Below are 10152 nucleotides of genomic sequence, written 5' to 3'. Positions count from 1 at the left end.
AAAAAACGACAGGACTTTTTGAATGACCTGGTAATTTTAGAATAAAATTTTTAAAATAAAATTCATTGCAATAAAAAAACGATCTTACTTAAATTTAAACAAGATTAGATAAGCTTTCCAATTAGTAATATTATAAACTAAACAATTTTTTTTTTCAATAATTTATTTATTGTTATTTACAACTGTATAAAATTATATACGACTATTAAATTTCCTATTAGATACAAAATGACATGATACAAATATGTGTAGAATCTATCTATTGATAGAACTCAAATAACATTGGTAGGGAAGAAGATCACGTGACCAAGCATAGGGGGATTATAAGGTATTGAAGGAAAGGCCAGGTTAGAAACAGGTTTGGGTGGTTGGGAAGTTCATCATTGAAGGATAGGTATCTGGTTCTGGCCAAAGTAGCAACATATGGAACATTAAGGTCCTGATGGATGACTTGATTTGTGACAAAGTGAGAGGAATTAAGGATTTAACGAAGGATTTTGAACTGCAAGGATTGGATACAAGAGGAAATCGATGGTTTAATGGAGCCCCGTATGTTTCAATCAACTCCGTATGTCACTATTACCTATTGCCCACAACTGTGTGGCAGATTGTAATATCTATCAATAAATAAAAATTATGTTTCAACATAAAAACTCCGTATGTCCAGATAGGGCTTTTTATACTTATATAGATTAGGTTTTGTAATGGATTGGAAGTTTAGACCGTTTGTAAACTAAACAATAAAATTGATTTTTGCAAGATTTGAGTGCTTTATAAACAATTTAACACATCTGAGGTTTTGTTAAGCGATTTTGCACATTTTAAGGTTTTCAATGCAGGAATATCCAATTTTTCATATGATCCAATCTGAATTAAATTTTACTTCAATATTTTTTACAATTATTACATTTTGTTAGGTTGACTTTTTTAAAAATATCTATTTATTGCAATTTACAACTGTTCATTATAATACATTTAGTAAATCTGATCTAAATTAAATTGGAGTGTTACAGGCGTGTAGAGAAACTACCCATTGGTAGCACTCTAATGACATTACATCAGCTGGTCTCGTGGCCATCTTCTTTTCAGGCGCCTCGGAGGATTGTCAGGAATGGAAGAGGATGAAAAATTAGAAACTAGGTGGTTTGAGTGGTTAGGGAGTTTATAATGGAAGGAGTGATATCTGATTCGGGCTAGATCGGTTACATAGGGAACATTAAGGCCTTTATGTATGATTTTATTTGTGATAAAGTAAGGAGCATTGAGGATTTTACGAAGGATTTTGGATCTTAAGGATTGAATACGAGAGGAATTCGAAGGTTTAGGGGAACCCCAAAGCTCAACTCTATATGTCCAGATTGGCCTTATTACAGTCATGTAGATCAGTCTTTTGTAATGTGTTGGAAGTTTAGACCGTTTGTCTAGTAAGTGCTGTAATAGTCGAAATCGACGTACAGTCTCCTGTCTTTTCAGTCTTGTGCGAGGATTCCAGGTTAATCGTTTGTCCAAATGTAATCCAAGGTAACGGATCTGTTCGACAGGGGTAAGAGTAACATCATTAAATGAAACTGTAGGGCAGTTAGTAGGTTTACGAGTACTGAGAATTTAAATTGAAGATCAGAGATGTACGATGGACGGCGGGATTCGATAACTTGGTAGGAGAAGGATACAAGGAAATATTTACTGCTTATTCCTCTGGCAGTTTTTTATTAGATCATTCGTTTGGCCGTGAGAAGTATTTGAGCCGAATTACATTGTACACACAGTATAAATAATAAGCAAACGTAAACAACTGCAAGGGGAAAATATCTCAGTTGTGTTAAGGGAGGGAAAACTTAAATATAAACCCCTACATAAACTTTAATTTTGTAATTTTTACATTATTTAAAATTGGCAAATTAATAATTATGTAAAAGAGAAGAATAAATATAATGCGCAAAAATATTATGTTAATTATATTGTACTGGAAATTATTTTTATTGTTATTATAAAATCGATATAAATAAAGTTTTAAAATAAATGATTGATGATTTAGATGATATTGAGTTCAAGTGATGGGGAACAAGAAACTGTCTAAGTTGGTACAAATCTGGGGGAAACGGCTTTTCCAGCCTGTTGAACCCATTCATAGATTTTATCTGATGTCATAAAATCGGTCGTTTCATGCCCATCTGACCTTATTTATTACGTCATTATTATTTATGATTTAGTACTGAATCAATATTACTTTTACAGAACGTAAAATCTTTTTCATCGATAAGCTTTTAATAGGATGTATTTATTTTATATTCTAAATAGAAATAATCACAACAAAAGGACACTTTTCAGTACATTGCATATCGGAGAAACAATTTGTTCTTTTGGTTTTTAAGGTATCTAAACTATAGTTATACGATATATTACATATTATGGTATCTTTTTTTTTTGTTACTTTTGACTATTCTATTTTGACTTATATTATTCCATTGTTCAATCATAGTTTTAATAATTGCGTCATGAAAAATACAATAGGTATATTTCTTTAATTTATATTTAAATTATATAATATAATATTATATATTGGCCCTTGTTTCGGCCCAAACATTTTTCTAAAAGAAAAAAAAATAAGAATTCTGCATTTGAGAAGTCAAATAAATAAGGTAATGTGATTAAATGATAATTAAATGAAAAATATCTAAAATAGATTATTAAACAGGCTTACGCGATTAGGAACACGAAATATTGGACCAGTATATGTCATAAGTGAAGCTTTTTTCGTTTTTCGTGAATTCTGTAAAATTAATAAATATATGTTCAGCAGATATCATAATAGAATGTATTATTGTTGTAACAGAATACGTATTATGATAAAAATTATAAAATAGTTTTCTGTATACTGTGAATAGAGAGTATGTGCATGTGTACAGTATGAAGGCTGGTTGATATTGGCCAATGTTTGTTGGTAGCATTAGACAAGGGACAGAAATAGCAGGTTGAAATCCGTTTTCCCGATAAGCGAGGCCTTATCTCGTAGACAACAGATACATCGCTTTTCGCTGTCAACCTCTGGTTCTTGCATCCTTACAATGAGGCTTTTACATCGTTTTAGTACTATTATTTTGTCGCTTTGTTCCTAAATATTTTATAATTGGATTTTTTTTTTTTTTTTGGATTTCTTATTGTAATTTAATATTAATAATAGAATGCTTTATTTTGGACGAATTCCTTCAGAATAATAATATAAAAAATAAAAATTAGGTTTATTATTAGGTTATTTTATCAACACTTTAAAAATACTGGAACGTTATTGTTTTTAAGGTATATAAATCGCTGAGTGTTTATTATGTTTTATTTAAGTTGTGGGAGAGAAAGAGTTTCTGTTCTAATAACTCTGCCCCAGGCTCCAAAAATAAATAGGATTCTGGCTTCAAATTGTATGTAAACACGCCCACGAAGTAGTGGGAGCGGGGTTGTGAAGGCTGGTAAAAAATCATATCATTATGCTGAGGTAGATATTTATTATAATATATATTATATAATATTTTGATTTTGAAAATATGAGAATATTGTATAAGGAAGATAATACTCTTAGAAGCGAACTTTTAGAAACGGTGTATTTATTTCTTATTCTGAAATACTATGTTAAATTAATATTTAATAGTTTAGAATTTTTTCATCAATAATTTTTTAAATATTAAAAATATTAATGGAACAAAATTGTAAAATAATGGAAAATTAAAAAAAAAAATTATATAAATGTCGACCCAATCTAATCTTAATAAATGTATATTTATATATTTTTTAAATAATGTTAATTAGAAATTAATAATATAAATTTATTAATAAAATTGATACAAAGGAAAGATGGAATATATTGCTCCAGAAATTGTCCTAACATGGTAAAGGTAGGATTTTGATAAAAGTATAAATTTGTTTATTATGTAAATAAGAAAATTTTTTAAATATTTTAAGTGATGGGTTATTTGTAAGTAGATTACCATTATTTTACAAATTTAGCAAACTTCAATGTTGCAATATTATTTGATGAATATAGTTGTTTTTTGAGATACTCAACCAGTAGAAGTAAGTAAGTACTCAAGTAGTAGAAACATAGTTTTATCCTGGTGACTGAAATGTTAGTAAAAATATGAATATTTTAGGTTCTCCTTAATATTAATAATATATATTTAAATAAAAAAAATATCAATTCGTTATATCGAGGTTAGCTTTTATGCTTTATTCGTTTAATAGAGGTATATTTGTCATCGCTGGCTGGTTCAAGAGGACTTAAAAAAAAAAAAAAATATATATATATATATAAATGATACAAAACATAATGTTATTAGTTTATCTATAATAAGATATTGAATATAATTTTTTTAAACCTTGAATTAACAATTTAGTGCAAGCTAATCCATAGTTATGTCAAATAATCGTAAGTAAACAAATGTAAACAGACACTGGCCTGCTTGAGCAAAATATATTTATTTAAGAAGCCTCCCCCCCCCCCACCACTCGGAGCTTCCTTTTAGAGCAGAATATTCCATCACCCGTGAAGTCAACTCAATTTGGCAGCCTACTGACAAGTAAGAAGGATGCCTCTGGAATGAATAAGATGTAAAGAAAAGAGATTACTTATTCCATTCACCAGTGAAAGCCAGCTTTCCAATAATTCAATAATTCAGAATTTAATGTTTACAATTCAAACATTTTTTCAAAATGAATCTTTGAATCGTCGGATCCCACAAGTTTTTTCATATCATATTCAATATTCATAGTATACCTGTCATAAAACTTGAGGGACTACTACTGAAGTTCCATTCGATGCTTACGAGTTCATCAAAAGAGATTTTTTTGTTGAGTGAAAAATGATATTGTATCAAATAAAAAATACACCTCCAATTTTATCTGATCTTAGAAGGTGTTAGCATTGGGGATATTGCAATCTTGGCGGAAAATATTATTTTGTAATCCCTGGGGATCACACATCATTACCTGCATAGGAATTAGCTCAAGATTATTCATTGTTTTATTTACTTTTTTTAAGTAGGCGGACCTGTCGATATGCGTGTTTTAACTTATTTATTCATTATTATTTTTATTTATTTATTTTTTTACTTATTTATCCAATCAAGTATTTCTTTTAACCAACCTTTTATTATATTTTCCATTAAATCAATGTATTAGTTTTGTTTTGGTAAAATGTATTTATTTGTTTGTTTGGCTGTAAACTGATCTACTGCTGTGACTAGTATTTTTCTAGTTTGATCTCTCACCGCTGTCTAATGGTGAATCTGTTTAGCGGGTCACTGGGGAGGATCTGAGAGGGGGTATTCGGGAGAGTGAATTTGTCGATAAGATGAAATGAAAATTGTGAAATGGAAGGGACAAGAAAGGGGAAGAAAAAAGGGAATAAATTGAAATATTTGTATTTAGTGAGTAGAGTGGAATTGATTGTTCAAAAAAAAAAAAAAAAAAAAAAAACTGTGGAAGAAGAAAAATGTTTTCTTTCTTTTTTATTATATCATTTAAAAATGTGTAATTTATATTTGTCCAGTCACGGATTGATCAGTATGCTGTGTAATGTAGCAACCCGATGTATTTGGGCAGCATGAATGCATTTCTCTCTCTATCAAATAATTGAAAAATTTATAGCGTAGGGACATCACTCAGTGTTTTATATAAATAGATATCTATAAAATATCTTGCTGACATATAGTTTTATGTAAACTGACACGTCATATTTCAGTTAAATATATTCTTTATCCTTCCCAGCTTCAAATCCCGCCTATTCCTTCTAATCCCACCCACCAAAACGATTCACAATTCCTGTGCCTTTCAACCAAAATTTGTAAAACAAAACGTTATTGTAATCTTAATTCTGGTGTAAATAGAATTTCTTAATATTCAATTAAAATTTGTAAATATGGACGTTATTATTTTGATTTTTTTTTCAATTTATTACTAGAAGTTATATTGATTGCTATTTAATCAGTTATTATTGTATTGATTCAATTTTTTATTTAACTTTTGTTACTATTATTGTAATCTTTTAAATTATTAGGAATATTGTCATATGCAACTGACTGATAACGTGTAAGGAACATTGTAGATTTCATTTAGAAGGAACTTGTAATTGTAAGATTAATATATATTCTTGATTACATTTAACAGGAATTATCTGACGGTGTCGGACACTAAGTATGTACGTAGTTTCTATTAAATACAACGAAAAAATAATTGACAGCGCCATGTTGATTCGCATGATGTAAAACAAGTTTTAATGTGTGCCAATATTTCGGTTCAGATTGTAGGGCCTCATCAATGCCAAGGAACACATGATCACAGCAACGAGTAATATGTAGAGATATGGTAAGAAATAAACAGTATAATACGAAAAAAATCAATAGTATATAAAGGAATAAATGGGAAATACTATTAATAAACGATTCTTTGGCCTCATTTTTACTTTTTTTTTAAAAGTTTTCATCTCTACAGTTATTCCAAGTTGAGTTCGAGGATTGAAATTCAGTGAGTAAATTAAGTTGGTGTTACAGAAATCCATTTTGAGAGTCTCACATTTTTTACCCATATCTGCTATTTATCGGGGGGGATTTCAAAGTATTAGAGAAAAAAATGGAAATTTTCATCTGTTTTTCAAATACAAATGAGGGGGGGATACGACCTTAGAGATGGAGCATTTGTGCTCAAGCTTTTATGTTTTCAAAGAATATTATTACCATTATTATATTGGAACTTATTATCATTTCAAACCCATACGTGATCTTAATCATCTTCCTGGAATTCCATCTCTTTGACTACTGTAGTACGTCCCGTGGGAGGGGGGGGGGTCTCTGGAGAACTCGAGGCAAAACTAAAAGGTTTAATTAATTGCTTTATACGAGATTCATCTTCGGTTCCCCTCAGAGACACCCCTATTTCCAGATGGTATAAAGAGTCTTTAACCTTTCTACTCTCATAAGTGTTTCCTAGTATCCTTCCTCTACCAAGATATTCAATACTGCCGTCCATCATTCACCTCCGATCTCCTTCAATTCGAATTCTGTATTTATTCCCACAAAGCTCGTTATCGTTGTTCAGATTTTTTTTTTCTCATGCTCATCCTGGAATTCCATCCCCACTTTTATACGTCTCTCTAGTACCCTTTCCAGCTTTAATCCCGCATATTCCTTTAAATCCCATTCATCTGAATGAATTAGAATTGATGTACTTTTCAACTAATATTTGTAAAACAAAACGTTGTTTTAATCTTAAATAAATTAGAGTCCTACCAATGGGTTGTTTCTCTACACGCCTGAAACACTCCAATTTAACTTAGATGAGATTTACTAAATGTATTATAATGTACATTTGTAAATAGCAATAAATAAATATTTAAAAAGAAAATCTTAAATAATAAATAGAATTTCTTAATATTCATTTAAAGTTTGTAAATATGGAAGTTATTATTTTCCCTTTTTTGTTAATATTCATTTTTTAAAAAATTTATTACTAGAAATTATATTGTTATTTAATCTGTTTCTATTGTATTGATTTAATTTTTTTTAAACCTTTGTTATTATTATTGTTATCTTTTGAATTATTAGGATTATTGTCATAAATAACTGACTCATAACGTATAAGGAAGATTGCATATTTCAGTTAGAAGGAACTTGTAATCTTGAATAATAGGAATTTTTCGGTTTCTTAATGTTTAGGTTCTTCTTTGAGAGTCGGATTAATGAAACCTTGAGCAGAAAGAAGATTTAACAAGAAATGAAGAACATTATTTTAAGAAACCGGAGGGCAGGATGTCATGGGTTTACCGCAATGAAGATAAAAATCTAAGAGCAGATCTAAATCAATTCAAGGGCATGGAATCAGTTGTTGGCAAACTTCCTATTGATATGGTTCCAAATTGCTCTTCAACAGAATTCATTACACGATTTTATAACTGTAATGGATATGATATTTACCATATAGTGATACCATGGTACGATTTTAATTGTTTTTTGGAGATTACGAGACTCAATATATACTAGAATCCCGTCCGAAAGAGCATGATTTTTAAATTCTTAAAAAATCTATAATTTTAGATTAATGATTTATTAAAATGATTGTTTGAGAGTGGTTTATTTTATTATAAATACACCCAATTTTGATCCAAATATACTCCCAATATTTATTTTCAGAAATTCTACAACGTTTCAGTGCTCAGCCCATTTTCAAGGAGACAACCTATACAAATTTTGGTTTTAATATTAATTACATTATTTCCTTAAGAGCATACTAATATTTTTCACTATACCTTAAATATTGATGTCATATTCTTTAAAATATTTTCTGCAGGCTAATTGCTCATGTCATATCTTTAAAATAAATTAAATATTAAAATAATATCATAACAGTTTCATACAATGTTTTTTTTTAATATTTATTTATTGCTATTTACAACTGTACATTATAATTTATTTAGTAAATCTGATCTAAGTTAAATTGGAGTGTTGCAGTCGTGTAGAGAAACTACTCATTGGTAGCACTCTAATGACATTTTACCAAGGCATTCAAAAAGTCCTGTCGTTTTTCGTTTGTTTGTTGTTTATTTTGTTTCTTGAGTGTTTGCTAATTAATTCCGTTCAATACAACTTTTATCCATGTAAACACAAATGTTTATACTTTATGAATAGGAGGCTAAGGAGGATTAATTTAATGCAGTCACATGATGTGAGTTAAGATGATGTGAAGTTAAAATGATTCCAGTTGAAACTCAAATTCGGTCGATTTTGCTCTATGAGTTTAAACTTGGCTCAAAAGCTGCCGAAACTGCTAGAAAAATATGCTCCGTGTTTGGGGAAGATGTGCTGTCTGAGCGGAAGGCACAATTTTGGTTTTCAAAATTTCGTGGAGGCGACGAGACACTAGAAGACGAGGCACGCTCAGGTCGACCAACTGTAGTTGATAAGGAGGACGTTCGAAGAGTAGTAGAGTTGGATCCGCGTCAAAGTTGTTCAGAGATAGCCTCTCAACTTAATATCTCAGCCACCACTGCCTGGAATTACCTTAAAGAACTGGGAAAAGTGAAAAAACTGGATAAATGGATTCCTCATAAGCTTTCAGATGCCAATATGCTTGTTCGCTTGACAACTGCATCTTCGTTAACTTCCCGCTTGAAAGTCGAACCCTTTTTGAATCGAATCATCACCTGTGATGAGAAATGGGTGTTGTACAACAACTTCAGACGATCATATCAGTGGTTGTCGGCAGATGAGAAACCTAAACAATTTCCAAAACCAGATCTCATTGTTTTCTGGACAGCCAAAGGTATAGTGCATTTTGAGATTCTGAATCAAGGGCAAACCATCACTGCAGAAGTATACTGCAATATACTGGACCATTGCCAATCCAAGCTTAAGACTTTTGATCCCTGCTTAGTCAACAGAAGAAGACCTTTGCTTCTTCAAGACAACGCTCGACCACACACCGCCAAATTGACCAGGGAAAAATTGACAGAAATAGGCTGGGAAGTTTTGCCTCACCCACCATATTCCCCTGACCTGTCACCCACTGATTATCACCTATTCAGAGATCTCGACAACAATCTGAGACAAAAATGTTTTCAAGACCGTGACAACCTAATTCACGAACTGACCACGTATTTTTGCAGTAAAAATCAACAGTTTTTTAAGGAAGGAATTTGGGCTTTACCATCTCGTTGGGAGAAGGTTACCGACTGTAACGGTGGATATTTTGATGAATAAAGGGGATTATTTGAAAATATTTATTTATTACAGGCGTGTAGAGAAACTACCCATTGGTAGCTTTTTGAATGACCTGGTACATTAGCTGGTCTCGTGGCCATCTTCTTTTCAGGCGCCTCGGAGGATTGTCGGGAATGGAAAAGGATAAACAATGTTTTTAAAATTGATTATTTACTTACATAACTTTTTACATTTTAAATCTAAAACCTTTCCACATAAATAATTGTCTCTTATTCTACTTACAAACGTCATTTATAACAGAACGTACCTTCAATAGGTTAGGACTCTGTTATCACCTTATCATTAAAAATATATTTTTTTACATTTAATACAATTTAATTAATGTTCAATTTTAATTTATTTGCTTATAACTTATCATTTCTTAAATCCATAATTACTGTATTTTTATTATATA

General features: G+C 30.5%; 2 protein-coding genes across 2 annotated transcripts in view; one reads left to right on the top strand and one right to left on the bottom strand.

Moving 5' to 3' along the window:
- Ca-alpha1D (Ca[2+]-channel protein alpha[[1]] subunit D) overlaps window positions 1–10152 on the bottom strand; it is a gene marked incomplete in the record, with an annotated part of 380374 nt that overhangs the window by 301332 nt on the left and 68890 nt on the right.
- LOC136795828 (histone-lysine N-methyltransferase SETMAR-like) overlaps window positions 8730–10152 on the top strand; it is a 33129-nt gene continuing 31706 nt past the window's right edge. The window contains exon 1 of the mRNA XM_067047666.1: window positions 8730–9631. Within this exon, the coding sequence (XP_066903767.1) occupies window positions 8730–9631 (902 nt within the window). The remainder of the gene's footprint in view (window positions 9632–10152) is intronic.

The sequence above is a fragment of the Halyomorpha halys genome, unplaced genomic scaffold (genome assembly GCF_000696795.3).
Source record: "Halyomorpha halys isolate HHAL.00 unplaced genomic scaffold, Hhal_1.1 Scaffold262.1, whole genome shotgun sequence".
NCBI classification, from domain to species: Eukaryota; Metazoa; Arthropoda; class Insecta; order Hemiptera; family Pentatomidae; genus Halyomorpha; species Halyomorpha halys.
Note: the sequence above shows the minus strand (reverse complement) of the source record. Positions and strands in the feature narration are given on the sequence as shown.